A 19,324-nucleotide genomic window follows, 5' to 3' on the forward strand; every position below is an offset into this window, starting at 1 on the left:
AATGTCTTATTGTTGTAATCAGATGATCGTGTAAAATAAACACTGCACTTTCTCTTGAAATAGGAGGTACAAGATTATTCAGTTTGTTAGATGCGGTTGGTAAAGTAAGGTGAAACTATTCTGATTATTCTGACTTGCATTCTGATAACTATAGTACTGTTTAGAGAATGGTGCCCTTATGGTGAAGAGCCTAAGAGCTCAGGCTGCTAACCAAAAGGTTGGCAGTTTGAATCCACCACCTGCTCCTTGGAAACTCTACAGAGCAGTTCTACTCTGTCCTATAGGGTTGCTGAGTTGGAATCAATTTGATGGCACACAACAACAATAACAAATTTAGAGAATATGGTAAAACTCCTTTATTTAGTCAGCGGTTAAAATGCACGATTATAATAGAAACGAGAAACACCTAAGACCTTAGCAGTTATCATGATGTGCATGCAATGGTACCTTGGGAAGACATGGGTTGAAAGTGTGGCTAGACTTTTCTATGACTCTCAAGGAATTTTGTATCCTATCTCCAAATTTAAAGATGGCAAATTGTTATTTATTCTAGAATTTTAAATCATGGCAGTGAAAATAGAAGAATAAAAAATATATTAAAGAATGCTAACGAATTTGTTGCTGTTGTTGTGTGTGTGTGTTTTGACATAAGCCCATTCAGATTTGCAAAATATTTTGGATAGAATGACAACCTTTCTGATCCACTGCCAGTAAGACACGTACTCCACCCTCATTTTTTTTTTCCTAAAAGTTATTTTACACACACAGACACAGACACACACACACACACATATATATAATTGTACTTTGGGTGAAAGTTTACAGCTCAAGTTAATTTCTTATACAGAAATTTGTACACATATTGTTACGTGACCCTAATTACAATCCCTATAACGTGACAGCACACTTCCCCTCTCCACCCCGTGTTTCCCATGTCCATTCAACCAGCTCCTGTCCGTTTCTGCCTTTTCATCCTGCCTCTGGACAGGAGCTGCCCATTTAATCTCGTGTATTTTATCTACTAAAAGAAGCATACTCTTCACAAGTATTATTTTATATTTTATACTCCAGTCTAATCTTTGTCTGAAGAGCTGGCTTTGGATCGGTTTTAGTTCTGGGTTAACAAAGAGTCCAGGGCCATGTCTTCTGGGGTTCCTCTGGTCTTTCAGTTAGACCATTAATTCTGGTGTTTATACATGAATTTGAGTTCTGCACCCCACTTTTCTCCACCCCACTTTTCTCCTGCTCCGTCAGGGACTCTCTGTTGTGTTCCCTGTCAAGGAGTCATTGGTGGCAGCTGGGCACCATCTAGTTCTTCTGGTCTCAGGATGATGGAGTCTCTGGTTTATGTGGCCCTTTTGTCTCTTGGGCTAATATTTTCCTTGTGTGTTTAGTGTTCTTCATTCTCTTTTGCTCCAGGTGGGTTGGGACCAATTGATGCATCTTAGATGTCACTCACAAGCTTTTAAGACCCCAGACACCACTCACTAAAGTAGGATGCAGAACATTTTCTTAATAAACCTTGTTATGCTAATCGACCTAGATGTCCCCCGAAACCATGGTCCCCAGATCCCCACCCCTGCTACTCTGTCCCTTGAAGTGTTTAGTTGTGTTCAGGAAACTTCTTAGGTTTTGATTCAGGCCAGTTGTACTGACTTCCTCTGTATTGTGTGTTGTCCTTCCCTTCACCTGAGATAATTCTTGTTGTCTATCTAGTTAGTGAATTCCCCTTTCCTTCCCTCCCCACCCTCATAGCCATCCAAGAATGTTTTCTTCTGTGGTTAAACCTTTTCTTGAGTTCTTATAATAGTGATCTCATATAGTATTTATCCTTTTGTGACTGACTAATTTCACTCAGCATAATTCCTTCCAGATTCATCCATGTTGTGAGATGTTTCACAGATTCATCACTGTTTTTTATTGTTGTGTAGTGTTCCATTGTATGTATATTCCATAATTTGTTTACCTTTTTGCCTGTTGGTAGGCACGTAGGTTGTTTCCATCTTTTTGCTATCATGAACAGTGCTGCAGTGAACACAGGTGTGCATGTATCTATTTGTGTGAACGTTCTTATTTCTCTAGGATATATTCCAAGGAGTGGGATTGCTGGATTGTATGGTACTTCTATCTCTAGCTTTTTAAGGAATCACCAGATTGATTTCCAAAGTGGTTGTACCATTTTACATTCCCATCAGCAGTGTATAAGGGGTCCGGTCTCTCCACAACCTCTCCAACATTTACTATTTTGTGTTTTTTGGTTTAATGCTAGCCTTGTTGGGGTGAGATGGCATTTCATTGTAGTTTTGATTTGCATTTCTGTAGTGGCTAATGATCGTGAGCATTTCCTCATGTACCTGTTAGCCACCTGAATGTCGTCTTTTCCACCCCCTACTTTGGATACGTACGTTAAAAAATTGTTTTCCAATACAGTTGTGAGTCTGTGCTTTCCATTTAGACCTTCTCGCCCATGCCATTTTGGGGGATTTATTCATCTTTAAATAAGATTCCTCAATTAACAGTAAACCAAATACATTGCAAGATCTTCTTTGACTTTGGAGTGGTGGTTTGAAAAATATGGATGATTTGAAAGCAGCTGTGTCAATTCAACTGAATCTGGCTTCATGGTCAAATCTGGCCATATGTTCCCTTATGCTACTAGAAACTTCCAGCTACGACAAATGATATCTACTGTTTTCCTTTTACTTCTTATCTAGAACTTTCCTTTTACCTTCTCTTGGTTATTTAGCGAGTGCCTCATTAACTAGCCTGGATCTCTACTTTTCATAAATTAGAATTTAGTGGGTCTGGGGTAGGGGCTTAGCATTTATATTAAGAAACAAAACAAGAACCACAAGAAGCTCTGTAGATGATTCTGATGCTCTATGAGGGTAATAGCCAAATGTTACATGAAGGACAAGGTTTGAAACCCAAGTGTCAATATAGACACAATCAAGTTCCCCATTTTTATAAGTTTTTACTTGGATTTAACTGTGACATATGTATGATACGATAGTAAAATTAGAGAGCTATTGAGACATAAGTAAAACATTGCTGTATTTCATGTTTTCCCTTCTGTTTTCCCAGCCATCATGTATGTCATGGGCGCACTTGGTCCTGCAGTGGGATATTTATTAGGTGGACTTCTTATTGGTTTTTATGTTGACCCCAGAAATCCTGTTTACCTTGACCAGAATGACCCTCGTTTCATTGGAAACTGGTAAGAATTGTTTTCTAAATTTTTTCATTTCACTTGTTACTAATAATAGAGTTATATAGTACCCTTGTGGTTACAATTAAGTTTCCCAAATGGAGAAATGAAAAATGATTAGAAATCACCCAGGAGTCTGTAGTAGACAGAATAGTAACTCTTAAAGATATCTACATTAGAATCCTCAGCACCTGTGAATGTTATTTTACATGGCAAAAGGGACTTTACAGATGTGATTAAGGATTTTGAGATGGGAGGTTATCCTGGATTGCCCACCTGGCTGGGGCCAGTGTAAAAGAGGGAGACAGGAGAGTCAAAGCCAGAGACGGGGATATGACAACGGATGCAGAAGTTGGAGTGATGTGCTTTGAGATGGAGGAAGGGGCCACAAGCCAAGGAGTGCAGGTGGATTCTAGAAACTAGAAAGGCAAGGAAATGGGTTCTTCCCTAGAGCCTCCAGAAGAAATGCAGCCCTATGACCCGTTTTAGACATCTGACCTCTAGAACTATAAGATAATAAGTTTGTTGTTTTAAGCTACTGATTGTGTGGTAATTTGTTACAGCAGCAGTAAGAATGTAATACAGTGATTTAGTAAATCTCCTTAATTTGTATTTTTTTTTTTTAGGGTTGAGGTCTTTTCTTTATAATGCAGCTGTGTGTGTACTTTACTGTTTCCTTTAATCATACTTGTCATTATCTTCTCTGTGCCTTTTTAAGTAGGAGAAAGATGTGGTCTGCTTCTGGAAAGATTTCAGCCTTGGAAACCCTAGGGGGCAGCTCTACTCTGTCCTATAGGATCACTGTGATTTGAAATCGACTCAACGGCAATGGGTTTTTTGATGGTTGTCTTTTTGAATACTTTTTTTACAACTTCCTTATTATATTTGCCTTTCTTCTTTGTCCGCCTTCCTCTGTTGCTTAAAACTGTAGCCCAGCCTTCCCATTGCCACACTCTTAGGATATCTTCTCGGTTAGCATTGTTTTGTTTCCCCTCATGTGCTATGGATTTAGCTGTTCTTTCACTTACTAGACTGTAATTGTCCTGCTAAATAAGTAATGTTTAGGACACAAAATGAGAATCCAAACTTTGGATGTTATGTTATTTATCCAAATCACCAGGGCAGTGTTTGAGTTCTTCACAATTCTCAACTTGAATGTAAGTTAGTTCTTCATGACTGCAAGCACTAACTGAAACTATGACTTCTTTTCACATGGATTAATAATAGGTATACATTGATACATTGATAAGAAAAATTCCATTTTATAACAAAGAGAATACTTTGGTATTAAAAATCATGTGTGTCAAGTAATTACTTTTTAAGGCATTTCTTAGACTACTTTTGTTCTCTCTGCCTTTTCATTATAGGATAATAACCTGATTACTCTGAGGGTGATGGGAATAATGTTTATCACTATCTTCAAAGCAGTTAACAAATATCTATTAAGTTATACAACACTCCTCATTTTCGTCAGTAATGCCCTAGGAAGATGGAAGTGCTAAGATCTACAGGAGACTGACCTGGCAGAATTTTTGAACCTTTCAGAAAGGAGTTCCCCTGTCAGAATTAGGGGAATAACACAGGAGTTTTAAGTTTTTGACTAATCGTGAGATTTTTAGTCTCAGCTATTGTTTTCTTCCCAGATCTGAATTAAATCAGAAAAAGGATTTTTTTTTTTGTCAGAAAACAAAACGATTAAAATATAGCTATATAGATGTCCATGAGAAGAGCATGAAGATAAGGGAACATCGGGAGTGGGAGAGAGAAAGGCGAGGAGGGAGGGCCACCTCAGGGGCAAGGAGAAGGAAGGAGGGCAGGAGAGTTAGTGTTACAAGTGCATTGTGCTGTCTTTGAAAAGTTTTCTAGGAGACATGAATCCTATTGAGAGTAAAATGGAATGAATAGGAGTGCAGACCCTGAACCCATAGTCCTCTTGGATTAGATTCTGCTTGCCACTTAATGGCTGTGTAACTTTGGGGAAGTTACTCAGCTTCTCTGTGTCTCAGGTTTTTTTTTTAATTCATAAAATGGAGGTAATTACAGTACATACTTCATAAGGTAGTTGTGAGGAATGAAAGAGTTTATACAAGTAGAGTTCTAAATAGTTTCTGCTACATAGGCTATGTTAGCTATTATTCAGTCCTTTGAGTTAATCAATGCTCGAGTAATTTTACTAATTTTAATGGCCCAATATTTTTCTACAGATGATAAAGGTTGACAATGTAATTAGAAATGTAATTTGGAGTCCGTTTAAAAATTGAGTGACACTGTTTATAACAGACTTTTCCCTTGAACAGTAACATGGTTATTTGATACAATATCCAACAGTAATGATAGGTTTTCAATAAATATATGCTGAGAGGAAATCCTGGTGGTGTAGTGGTTAAGAACTACAGCTGCTAACCAAAAGGTTGGCAGTTCAAATCCACCAAGCGCTCCTTGGAAACTCTATGGGGCAGTTCTACTCTGTCCTATAGGGTCACTATGAGTTAGAATCGACTTGACGGCAACGGGTTTTTTTTTTTTTTTTTTTAATATGCTGAAAGAGTGAAGGAAGGAAGGAATAATGCTAATATTTATTGGGTGCTTACTAAGAGCTTTACAGATACATCGTTTAAGCCTTATAACAAGCATATGTAGTTATTAATATTATGCCCACTTTGCAGATGGGGAATTTAGTTCTTGGAGAATTGAATAACTTGCCCAAATCCTCACAGTCAGTAGGAGCTGGAATAGGAACCTGACTCCAGGACCAGGCACTTAGTCAATGTACTTAACTGACTCTTCTTTGTGAATGGTCTGTTAGTCAGGAACTTAAAACTCCTGTGTTATTCCCCTAATTCTGACAGGGAAACTCCTTTCTAAAAGGTTCGAAAGTGTATTGATGTATCTTTTCCCGACATGTAATGCACTCTTTCCTGTCTTACTTAGCTTTTCTCAGCACCTCCTCAGCCCCATCAGTATATCATGTGTTACGTGAATGTTACTGGAGACTATTGAAGAATGTGGGCCTGTTTTCTCTGCTTCAAAAGTCCCCAAACCATAGGCTTTTATACTATTTTTGCTTACTTCCTGTAATTCTTCCTCTTCTTCTCTATTTAGTCTCACTTTGAGCTATTATAAGAATATCTTTAATTTTGCATATAATTTTATATTGATGGTTCTTGGGTATAGCTTGGGTATAAAAACAAAAAAACAAAAGCAAACAAAACTACCTGTATACCTGTTGCCACTGAGTCAATTCCAACTCATATCAACCCTATAGGACAGGGTAGAACTGTCCCATATGGTTTCCAACGCCGTTAATCTTTACCGAAGCAGACCGCCACATTTTTCTTCCCCAGAGCGGCTGGTGGGTTCAGACCACAGACCTTTAACTTAGCAGCCAAGCACTTTAACCACCGCACCACTAGGGCTCCTCACAAACAACACTAGCTACCAGTAATTGCTGATTTGGGGGCAGGCAATTTATTAGCTACTTTATGTAGATTGCTTTATTTAATTTTAATGATGACTTGGAAATAGTTATTAACCTCCTACTTTCAGATAAGAAAACCAGTTCAGAAAAGTTAAATATTTTTCCTAGAGTCTTACAAATAGTAAGTGGTAAAGACAGAATAGATTCCTAAGTGTGTCTGAGGTTAGAGCTCGTGAACTGTCCCCTACACTGCACTTCCTGCCAATTGCTGGAGAGAGCATGAGAGGTCTGGGGAACTCCTGGGGTTTCAGAGGACTTGAATGTAGAGTTTTCAGAGAGGGATTCTGGAGTGGTAGATGAACAGGGCCTCATAAACATACTGAGTACTAAAGGGCATGGGTGTTATGGTAACTGTGTTCCTGAGTACAGATGCCTTTCCCCCTCCCCCTCCCCTTCCCCTCCCCACCTTTTTTAATCTAAATCAACCCATTCGTTCAGCAAATTTATTGAGTGCCTATTCTGTGTTTGAGATTTGATTCCGAATAATTGAGATTGCTAGAAGTCTGTCCTGAACAATTTTCTCAAAAGAAAGCCTTTTTCTGATTACCTTAAAATCTTTATTTTATAGAACTTTAAATGTCTTTGAAAAGAGCATACTGGATAATTAATGACTAGCTCGAGGAATCATTCTCTCAACTGCATTGTGACCTTTAGCAGCTGATAACAGCACTTTAATGGAAACACTTTACTTTTTAAAATGAATTTTCACTTTGCAGTTGATCTCTGTCCTCAAAGAGTTGAATTCAACATGAATGCTTAAAATACTGATTACATTCCAGTGACATCTGATGGAAACATGTTGATACAGAAGACAAAGTCTGAACTTTTATGAACTTTGATTCTTTAAGGGCAGAGTTTGGAGAGGAATCCTAATGAGAAGGTGGCGACCCTGTTAGGTAGGACCAGGGACCCCTACTTGCTAAGAAAGGGTTCAAAGGGCACTGAGGAATTGCCATGTGGAGAATCGTTCAGGCAGGAAGTGCAAGGCCTAACACATGGCTGTAATACAGGACTAGAATTTGAGTTCTACTCTCTGTATTCACTTCCTAGCTCTCTGCGGCATGATGACTTCAGATGAATTTAAAGACAATCATAATTCTACACAGTACAAGTTCCACTTCTGCTATGGGGCTTTCTGACACACATTGATTTACCTTCTTTGATGTTTTATAACATTCATAATCTATTCCACAATGATCTAACACTTAATTGTGTTCATTCTTTTATTTCTTGAAGATTGTTTTTATATTGAAGATTGTTTTTACATTTTTGGCTTATTTACAACTAGATTGTAAATTCTTGAAGGCAAGGATCAAGTCTAAATGCCTTTGGTAGCCCTCCCTCATAGCTGGCTAAGCACTGGGATAGTCATATGAGGGTCAATACATTCTTAAGTGCTTGACACAAAATATTTGAACACCATCAGCAATTTAAAATATATGTCACATGAGACGTTGATGTTTTCTTCTAAGAAAAAAGTGTCTAAACTGGTCTGTGAATCATGCTATAGAGTTTATATTATTTTTCTTTTAAGATTATGATTTAGTGATTTATTAGAAAATGCACTTAGTTTCCAGGTGCTGCTGTAACACAGATACCACAAGTATGTGACTTTAAAGAATAGAAATTTATTTTCTCACAGTTCAGGAGGCTAGAAGTCCAAATCAAGGTCATGGCTATATTGATTCCTTCTCTATCAGTAGCCCCAGGTGTTTCCTGGTTCCTTGGAGATCCTCACATGTCATCTGTCTTCCCCAGTATGTGCTTGTCTCTGTGTCTAACCTACTCTTTTTATAAATCAGAAGTGATTAGGTTTAGGACACACTCTAATGGTCTAGCCTCATTAACATCATATGGAAGGTGATTACATTACATTACAGCCATACGTATAGGGATTAGGATTTTAACACCTGTTTTGGGGGACACAATTCAATCCATAACATACACATGTATCAGGACTGAACTAACACATAGGTGCTCAAAAATACTTACTGAATTGAATGAATTTCTAGTCAGGCTGTTGATTATAATATTAGTTATAATACTAGTATAATTATTGGGTAGATTTCTCATTTGTACCACAGAAAGAAAGAATCCCTTTATTTTCTTAGCTTATCCAACTTCATACTGCTTTACTTCTGATGGAGATAAAAAGTTTTTTTCTGGAGAATATTATCACCACAAAACTATACTTTGCTAATTTGTTTTCACCCACAATATAAAAGCCATAAATGCTATTCACTTTTCCCAATTTTTTAGGTGGAGTGGATTCCTCCTTTGTGCCATTGCAATGTTTCTTGTGATATTCCCAATGTTTACTTTTCCTAAAAAGCTTCCACCTCGGCACAAGAAAAAGAAAAAGAAGAAATATTCTGTTGATGTTGCTAGTGATGAGGACGTTATGAAAGAGAAATCAAACAATAGTGAACAAGTGGACAAAAAAGTTTCTTCCATGGGATTTGGAAAGAATGTCAGAGGTAATGTACATCTTTTAAATACGTGCCTGGTTCTTGAGATCAGTGCTTCTCAAAATGTGATTCTCAGACCAGTGCCACCCACCAACTCTTACCGGTCTGCGGCAACATAAGTACTGAAATAGAGAGTAAGTGTTGAGAAACTTTTCCAGAAATTTAACAGAGTAATTTTATGCCTGTTGACTCGAATAATAATAATAAATTTGGCTTATATATACTGTATTTTTTGCAAATAATGAGCACCTTCTATGTTTGTTTGCCAACTGTGCCCTCCCCCGCATCGTATTTTCATAAGAATGCTGTGCTAATTTTTTTTTTTTTTATGGTAACATGTAAAAAAAATTGGCATAGTGGTACTTATGAAAATTTCTCACGGGCAAAGGGTTTGGTTGGCAAACAAATGTAGAAGGCACGCATTATTTGCGTAAAAATACAGTAGTGTGTTCTTTATAAAAAATCATTCTCTAATAATTTATCTTTAATGAATTTTGCAAAAGTATCATTACCTGACAGACTGGAAAAAATAGTAAAAAATTCTCTTTTCATTGCAAATCGTTTGAGAAGCACTGATTTAGATCATAAGGATGAAGATGTCTGTATATATCATTGTAATTAGAGATGTCTAATTATTAAAGTATTTATTGTATAATGGATTGTTTGAGGGGACAGTGGATTTGATAGTGTGGTCTGATGCTTACATAAGTGTAAAACCTTCCACTGGAATGGAGGCTCACTCAGCAGTGCCCCTCTGAATGCTTGCAAGTGGCCAAGAGAGAAGGGTAGCCAGGATTGGACCTCATAAACTCAATGTAGAAACTTTAAGAAAGTTCCAGTGGTTGTCCAATTTTTTTTCATTTTGATTTCTCTTAAATATAATGATTTTATTAAAACTAGATCAGGCAATATAAAACCTAGAGAATTTAAATGAATCTTAACCAGGCAGTCTTTGTTCAGCATCCAGTATGACATCTGAGTGGTAGTAAATCCCTTTAATCCAAGAAACTTTTAATGCTGCACTTCTGTTAGTTTCACCCTATTTCCTGAATTCCCTGAATTGATTTTTTTATATTAATTATGGAGCAGAATATCTGTCAAGTGCATACATCAGTCAAGGTTGTTTAACGTACAATTTACCTGGGCACATTATAATCTCTCTTTGACTGTATGCACGGTAAGGCCTAGAACTAGGTTACTAATACATTGTAGACCTGTCCCAAGAGCCTAAGACAATAATGGTCAGATTGGACCATTTCTGAAGAACATCTTTGTTCAAAGCAAGTGAAATGACATGTCATTGAAAATGCTTCCTTATAGTTAGTTTTAAATTTGGCTTCTTCACCTCCCCCCCAGTTATTTGGTCATAATATATACTTCGGGAACTACCAAAATTACTTCTTATCCTCTAATAGCCTAAAGACTTCTGGGTGCTATCGTGATCTGAGCTCATACCGTGTGGGCCAACCCATCCTTTTTTTTTTTTTATTAAAAATTTTTTTTAATATGGTAAAAAAAGATATATGTATATATGTTTAATATTTGCCATTTTAATTAATTAATTAATTCAGTGGCATATTAATTACATTCACCATGTCTTGCGGCCTTCACCACTATTTCCAGAACTTTCCCATCATCCCAAACAAAAACTCTGTAGTCCTTAAGCAATAACTCCCCATTCCCCTGTCTCCTCAGCCCGAGTAACCCCTGATCCACTTTCTGTCTGTGAATTTCCAGTCCATCTTCTTTCATGGGCGTGTTATGGACCATTATGGCTAGTAGTCACACCAGAGGAGAGATTGTTTTTACAACCCAGTTGAGAGCAAGGTTTATGTTAAAGAATTTAAAACCTGGAAATAGAATTAAAGTCTTCATTTATGCAGAATATAAAGTAGACTCAAAGGGAAAGATAAAATTATATCTTTTATAGCTTAGAAGATGACTTGAATGTGAGATACATGATCCATTGTGTAGCAGAGAAGGTTGAAGTCAAATTGCAACCACACACACAAGTGCTGATGGGAACAGAGTTTATTTTGGTCGAGGATGCGGTATAGTCCAGTGCTTCCAGTGCCCCATCCATACACTTGGACCTTGCTGCTCTCATGTTGGAGGACTGCCAACTGCTAATACTCACATCTTTTGCCTGACTACTTTCTCCAAAGCCTTGGAAAACTGCTTGGCTCCTGCTAGAAGCAGGCTTCAAGTCGTAAGGAATTAATACCCCTTGATCTCCCCTCCTAAGGTCCCTGGGTGGTGCAAATGGTTTGCACTTGACCGTTAACCTAAAGGTTGACAGTTAGAATGCACCCAGTGACACCGTGGAAGAAAGTCCTGGCTATCTGCTTCCATAAAGATTACAGCCAAGAAAACCCCGTGGAGCAGTTCTGCTCTGTAACACATGGGGTTGCCGTGAGTGGAAACTTGACAGCAGTGGGTTTGTTTGTTTGTTTCTTTGTTTTTGCTCTCCTCTGCAGAGTCCCTAGGTGGTGTAAATGGTTAATGTGCTCGACTACTGACTGAAAGGTTGGTGGTTTGAATCCACCTAGAGGCACTTTGGAAGAAAGGCCTGGCAAACTACCTCTGAAAATTCAGCCTTTGAAAACCCTTTGGAGCACAGTTTTACTCTGACACATGTGGGTTCTCCATGAGTCAGAGTTAACTCCGTGGCAACTGGTTTTGGCCTCGTCTCCACCCCAGCAGTCTTAACCAATGACTGCTAACTACCCCAGCTCCCTTACCTCTCAGGTCCTTTCCTGGCTGCCATCTCTTCCCGTGCGTCAGGTCCACACATGTCCCACCCACGGCTTTCTGCACTCCCCACATGAACTACTTCAACAGTAAAGCTTAAATCCTCGTCTCAGGGTCTGCTTCTGGGGAAACCACATTTAGACATGCAGGCTCGAAATTGATAAAAGGCATCACAGACTTTTAAAATATTTTTCGAAATTGAATCTCTATATAGTTTTATTGGATATCTTGTACTGCTAGGGATTGCTGTTCTTTTCTGTGTTCAATCTGATGGTTCAGGACACTATGAAAGAAGGAAGGAGAGGAGTCTTTTGACAGTGATGGGTAGTTGGTTTATACAATCTGTTTCTATTCTGATTTCATCATCAGTATTTCTGATGAATTCTCAACCGTTATGCACTATGTCTTTAGTACGGTGACTGATCCTACTTCTACAGCGAAACCCCTGACTAGGACCCATAACTGGCTCACTTTATTGCTTACACTTGTACTGCATTTTCTAATTGTATCTGGACTGGTGCTTTTCAGAGACAGTTCCTTCTGTTAGAAAGAAGTACTGTTTTAATAGGATTATAGTGAAACCCTTTTTGCTAAAAATGATTCAGAAGATATCGGAAGAATTGAAAGAAAAGATTTTGAAATAATGTTCAATTAGGATCATATTTAAAATTATTTCATGTTTTTCTTGCACACAGTGATTTCTTCTAGGATATCTAAGTCGTATCACTAGTGAGGAATGACAGCCTAATATTGAATCTGCTTTTCCGAAGGACAAATTAAATCTCTGGGAGTTGTTACCACCGTTGACATAACTGGTATCGCAAGGTGGAGATTCATTGTTAAGGTCTTGAATTAAAGAATGGTCGCTGAGAATTCATTTTGAATTGAATTCGAGTTTTGATTCACAGATGCTTTCCTTTGTCCTGGGACAGTGTTTCCCTCGGTTGTTATTTTATATTTGAAATCGGATGCCAATATTAGCTTCTTCAGAGAGGAGGTGGGTGAGACATCTAGCGTAATTTCTACTTCCTGGAAGAGAATATGTTTTGGGCTATACCCAATGGTACCCTCTTGGGAAGTTCTTTGATAGGGCAAATAAACTATATTTTCTGCTCTCTCCCTCTACCTTTTAATGACAGACACTGGGAAAATATGGCTCAGTGTTTCTTGGTTCTTATTATAAATTAGCAGAGAGAAGGTAGTTCTAAAATGCCACAGAGGGGAAAGGAGGCTGCGCGATGTGCCTGCATCACCTTCCCGTAAAGCACGATCGCACACAACCTTACAAATAAAAATAAGCACGTAAAACATTGAAGTGGTTAGTCTTCCTGAGGTTTGAGGGCCAACGTTCTAAAGTCATCCACATTTAACATCTTTCTAAACTATTTTCCAAAAGAAAACTTTTAGTGACAGTTAACTATAAGAGCAATTTTATTTTTTTCGTTCTTATTTTTAATTTTTTTCAGCTAAACTGCTTCACATTATTACCTAGTGTAAAATATAACAGATTTTTCACTGCTAGACTTTTGTCTGTGTTAGTGTGCAATGTATTCATGTTGTTGTTGTTAGTTGCCGTCAAGTCGATTTTTGACTCATAGTTATAATCCTAGCTGAGGTGATGAACTGGCTTAAAGAGGCCATTGAAAGTTATAGAATTTTGTTTGATCAAGGATTTTGTCATTTAATTCAGTGAATAGAGGGTCAGCGAAAAAGAGGAAGACCCTCAACGAATGAGATGGATTGACGCAGTGGCTGCAACAATGGGCTCAAGCGTAGCAATGACTGTGAGGATGGCACAGGACTGGGCAGTGTTTTCATTCTGCCATACATAGGGTCTCTATGAGTCGGAAGCAACTCGATGGCATCTAACAACAAAATGCAGATATGAAGATGGGTGAGCTGCAGTCTCCCATCAGAGAGCCTGCAGTCCACTAAGGGAAACAGGACATGGACAAATGAAAATATATTGAAGACCTTTTCTAAGCGGAGGACAGATACAGTGGTGTGGAGGTTCAAAGGGAAATGAAAGAATATCTAGTTGGGGTTATTAGGAAAGATTTCGTAGAGGAGATGGGATTTCAGATGAATCTCAAAAGACTGGGAGAATTTCAAAAGGCAGAAGGAGCAGGGTGAGCTAAGGCAAAAGGGAGGATTGTGCAGACGTATTGGAAAATACCGAGCTCGTGCATTATGGTCAGCGAGTTGGGTATATGTGGCAGAGGCCTGGGAGATAAGGCTGGGAAGGAAAGGCAGGGCCCTCTTGTGAGGGCTTGAGTTTTTGTCTTTCACTGCTTTTTTTCCCAATGGGCAGTGGGGAGTTTTGAGCAGGCATTTGGCAGCACTCGATCAGTAGATTAGAAGGGAAGTAGGGAGCTCACTTTGGAGGCTATGGGCATAGCTCAAGTGAGACGTGATGATGGTTTTGACCAGTAGAGAAAGAAAGAACAAAAGCGTGCTAATGTGGTCCCCTTGCTTCTAGCCTTGCCCTGCTTTCAACTTGGCAGAAAGAGGATCCTGTTAGGGAACACAGCAGAGAATCCCTGATGGAGCAGGAGAACAGTGGGATACAGACCTCAAATTCTCGTAAAAAGACCAGACTTAATGGCTTGAGACTAGAAGGACCCGGGAGGTCATGGTTCCCAGGCCTTCTGTTAGCCCAAGACTGGAACCATTCCCAAAGCCAACTCTTCAGACAGGGATTGGACTGGACTATGGGATAGAAAATGATACTGGTGAAAAGTGAGCTTCTTGGATCAAGCGGACATGTGAGACTATGTGGGCAGCTCCTGTCTGGAGGGGAGATGAGAAGGCAGAGGGGGACAGAAGGTGAATGGACACGGAAATAGAGGGCGGAGTGAAGGGAATGTGCTGTCACATTAGGGGGAGAGCAATATTAGGAGTACATAGCAAGGTGTATATAAATTTTTGTATGAGAGACTGAAAAAAAAGGAAAATCCTGTTAGATACCGCTCATCAGCTCAAAGCTTCTGTGGCCTTCTGTCTCACTCACAGGAAAGTCCCTGAAAGAACCCCTACCAGGGCTACATGATCTAACCCCTGTGACCTCTTCAGTCCCATCTCCTTCTTACAGTCTACTTGTTTATTCTGCACCAAACACCCTTGGCCTCATCACTGTTCCTCAAATGTTCCAGGCATACTCTCACCTTCCCCAGGTGTCCATTCCCTCGATCCCTTCACATCATGACTCAGATGGCCCTTTTCAGTGAGATCTTCCCTGGCCACCCTACTGAAAAGTCTCAACCTCCTTTCCAAAGCTTCCTATCTAACTTTCTTTCCTTCTTTATTTTTCTCCATAGCACCCATCACTACCTAACATACTATGTGTTTTATCTGACTTACTGTCTTACTCCCCGATGAGAAAGTAAGCTCCATGAAGACGAAGTAAGCTCCATGAAGACAAAGGTTTTTGTTTCTTTGGTCCATTACTTCCCAGCTGTATTTCCATCAGCTAATGAGTACTCAATAAATATTTAATGAATGCATTTTTAAATCTATGAGATGGTCTATTGATATGGGAATGATGGCGAGGAAGGTCCCAGAATCATTTCAGGGTTTCAACCTCAGATAATGGGGAGAGGAACTAGTTGAGAGGGGTAGAAGGAATGAATTCTGAATCTGAGTTGTCTGAGAACCTTCAGAACCATTGCATGTGGCTCTTTGTTAGGTATGGAAACCCTGGTGGTGTAGTGGTTAAGTGCTATGGCTGCTAACCAAAAGGTTGGCAGTTCAAATCCACCAGGTGCTCCTTGGAAACTCTGTGGGGCAGTTCTACCTTGTCCTATAGGGTTGCTGTGAGTCAGAAGTGACTCGATGGCAGTGGGTGTGGTTTTTTGGCATAGTATGGGATGTCTGTAGGATGGGACTATAGTATAGTCAACCCTTGACTCAGTGAAGCTGGACCACCAAAAGCCACATGCCTGGGCCAGTTATCTCAGCCCTCTTACATGTTTCCATTGCTGAATTGCACTTTCATTTTATGCTTGCAGCTTTTATTGAAAATTGTACTTGAATTTCCCGTATTTGTCGTAGGAGCACTGCCCAGTGTTCTTTATATAAAGCGTCATGTAAGACATTTCTTTAGAATTGTGGTTCTTGAACCAGCTAGAGGGTTTGTTAAAATCCAGATTGTTGGGCCCCAGGGTCTCTGATTCAGTAGGTCTGGGGTGGGGCCCGAGAATTGGCCTTTTTAGCACGTTCCCAGGTGATACTGACCTGTTGGCTCAGGACTGTACTTGGAGAACCTTTGCTTTAGTACATAGTTAGGAAAAGCCTTGCTCTCGGTGAAGAAACTAGAGTATTGCTGTGTTTATGATAAGGAGGATTATATAATTTTTTGCCTTGGTGGCCAGGAAACTGAGTTGAATTTGAAGCCCAGGTGGTGTCTTAATGGCCATATTTAATCGTTTCTCCTAGTTTTGATGTTCTACTTTGTTTTTGTTAGTTCTGATTTTTTGTTTTTATTTGTTTTCCCTTTATCTTATTGTACGTATGTTTTCTTGTGGTAAATTAAACCTTTAGACTTGAACATAGAGCTTATGAGATAAAAGGCAAATGGTGATAGACCTGACAAAGAATTCCTAAAAAAGAAAACATTTTCTTTATACACAGTGCAAAATAATTGTGGGGTTACTCATCAGTGTACTGTATACTTAGATAGATACATAAAAATACTAATTGATGCCACATTTAAACAATTCAGATAGTATTATGGCCATGAAAGATGTACTTGGGGCCTCTACAGGTGCCACTTCAATCCACCAACCTGTAGGTAAGTGGCTTAGGGCTCAATTTTGAGACACCAAGCCCAGAGGTGACTGTAGCATGCAAGAGCCATATACTTCCTTCTGTTCCTTTCCAGACAAGCAGGGAATGCCCTGTGTTGGCATGTCCTGTAGGAGAAGAATTGGAATACTTTCATGGGGACTTGTGATTGGAGAACTCATAGGGTCATTAGTTTCAAAGAAGATGAGCAGGGAATGGAGGCATTTGGTCATATGTTGGCCGCATTACATACAAAGAGCAACTTTAATTTCGCCTTTGTAGAAAGACCCAACTAATGAACCAGGTCCCATTATGTCCTGGGTAAGAAGCATCGAAAAGTTATATCTGTGCTATGCCCATGAACATGCACAACTTAAAGGCCATAAAAGAAGTTATTAATTAAAGTTTTCATTGCATGATGATGGTCTGTTTCCACCCACTTTTTGATGTGCCAGAGAGCTTAAAAATATACAAATAATAAGAATGAAGAGATTAGGAATACAGCAAAAATAAAATACTTGCTCTAAGTATTCGCAAAAGGAGGGAATTAGGGAATTTCATGGAGTGGTTAAAAGGACCACATATGTTACATCAAGAGCGTACTCTCACGTGGCCTCATTCAGCTACATCATTTCATATGATCATTACCCTATAACGTTCCTTCTGCCGTGCTTTACACCACTGTCCCTCTCCCCCTACCTTCCAGAGGCCTTTCCTGACCCTCGAGGAGGAGGGTTTGGATTCTACCTCTGTGTATAACCTTGTCTTATAACTTATAAATAAAAATCCCAACTTTTTGTGTAACAATGACCCTCCACTCTGGTTTTTTCCATTTTTACTCTTGGTTTCCTTGTGCCCGGTGTGAATCCTTGTTAAAAGCTGGAACAGTTTGACTTTAATCCATTTTAGCCACTTTTATCTGCTTGTTGAATCGACACTTCCCTCAAATTCCACTTTTGTATAAGAAATTGGCAGTATCTAAGAATTTTAGGAAAGGGCCAGAATGGCTCCCACATAACATTCTAATTATTGAAACAGATGGCTATCTTTCCTTCCTTTTCTTTTCCTTTTTCTTTCACAAATGTCTTTACTGAGCACCTTCTACAGAACTGAGAACTCAGGGTACTAAAGTAAAAGTTACAAGGGGAGACAGAAATGAAAATAGACACAGTGTAATATGTTAAGTCTTAAAACTGAGGTATGTACATTCTAAGGAAGGACAAGGAAGAGGAGTAGGGGTTCCCAAATGAGCAGAAAGTCTGAGAAAACTTTCAGGGAGTGGTATGTTTGTTCCAGCCTTTTAAAAATGCAGGCTTTTTTTAGATTACAAAAGTAAGGTATATTCATATCCCTGATAGAAAATTTTAAAAGTACATAAAAATATAAGAAAATAAAACCATTTCCAATCCCATTTCCCAATATAAACACTTCATTTTTATAATGAAAGTATTTGTTTTATGTAAATTTAAATAGAAAAATTAATTGAGTATACTGCTGAACTTCAGATAAATGCTTTTTCACCAGAAGAGATACTATATTTGAAACTATATCCAAAAAAAAAATTATGAAAAATATTAAGAGGGGTCAGTGTGTTTTCTTGGTACTTAATGGTTAGAATTTATGCTGAGTATAAATGTAAGTTTCCAGGTAATAAAATTTAGTCTACTACTTCATAATATTAATGAAACAAACACTGCTCCTCATTCCACCCTCAGTTTAAATATTAAAAAAAAGTCAAAACAAAGTTGGAAACAATGTCTACTTTTAGAAGGGTGCTTTAGAAGAAAGTAACAGAAAAAAGATGACATGGAAACAACGTCAGCAGGCAAAAACAAATACACAGACAACACATAGTAGGGAATAAATTTCTCTTGAAAAAATCAGAAAAATAATGGAAGGTTAAAAAATATGCTAAAGCTAATTAAAACCCACAGCCCACTGCCATGAAGTCAATTCCAACTCATGGTGACTCCATAAGACAGAGTAGAACTGCCCCACAGAGGGTTTCCAAGGCTGTAAATCTTTGCAGACGCAGACTGCCACATCTTTCTCCCACAGAGCAGCTGGTGGGTTTGAACCACCGACCTTTTGGTTACCAGCCAAGCACTTTAACCACTGTGCCACCAGGGCACCTAAAGCTAATTAGCATATAGAAATTACTAGTCACAATTATGATCTTGAATCTTGAAGAAAACGTCCCTTTATGCTGTGGTTTGTCTAGTAATACCAGTTAACCCATTAAAGATGCTTAAAGAGGCAGTCTCTCAGTTATCTGAAAAATTCAGGCATACAAAATCCCTCTTTCTTAAATAGGCTGGATCAATGAAATATTGTCTATTTCCTCCTTTTCTTTCCGATAACGTTGTAATTTTGATGGGGCCTCTGGGAAGGAGCAAGTGATCTGCTAATGGCATTAATACCTCTTTCAAAAGCAACTTCCATTTTATATTACATTCTCTTGAATTTTGGTGCTTTGTGTTAAATTTTACTTTTATTTTGCGACTGCTTAAGGCATTTCCTGATTTTAGCATCAGCTTGACCTTATAACTGAATGTGTACTATTTCTTGCACTAAATTATAAAGAAATGGTAATCACTATCATTATTTCATCATCTCTCATCATGCTTTTTATGGCAT

At 38.7% G+C, this 19,324-nt stretch overlaps 1 protein-coding gene across 5 annotated transcripts in view; it reads left to right on the forward strand.

Annotated features, from left to right (window-relative positions):
* The window catches only part of SLCO5A1 (solute carrier organic anion transporter family member 5A1), a 173,181-nt gene that overhangs the window by 80,480 nt on the left and 73,377 nt on the right, over positions 1 to 19,324 (forward strand). For all 5 annotated transcript variants that reach the window (XM_049853849.1, XM_049853852.1, XM_049853853.1 and 2 more), the window contains exons 3-4: positions 3,085 to 3,217; positions 8,946 to 9,163. In XM_049853849.1, coding sequence (XP_049709806.1) covers positions 3,085 to 3,217; positions 8,946 to 9,163 — 351 coding nt within the window. The remainder of the gene's footprint in view (positions 1 to 3,084; positions 3,218 to 8,945; positions 9,164 to 19,324) is intronic.

This window comes from Elephas maximus, chromosome 15 (genome assembly GCF_024166365.1).
Source record: "Elephas maximus indicus isolate mEleMax1 chromosome 15, mEleMax1 primary haplotype, whole genome shotgun sequence".
Classification (NCBI taxonomy): domain Eukaryota; kingdom Metazoa; phylum Chordata; class Mammalia; order Proboscidea; family Elephantidae; genus Elephas; species Elephas maximus.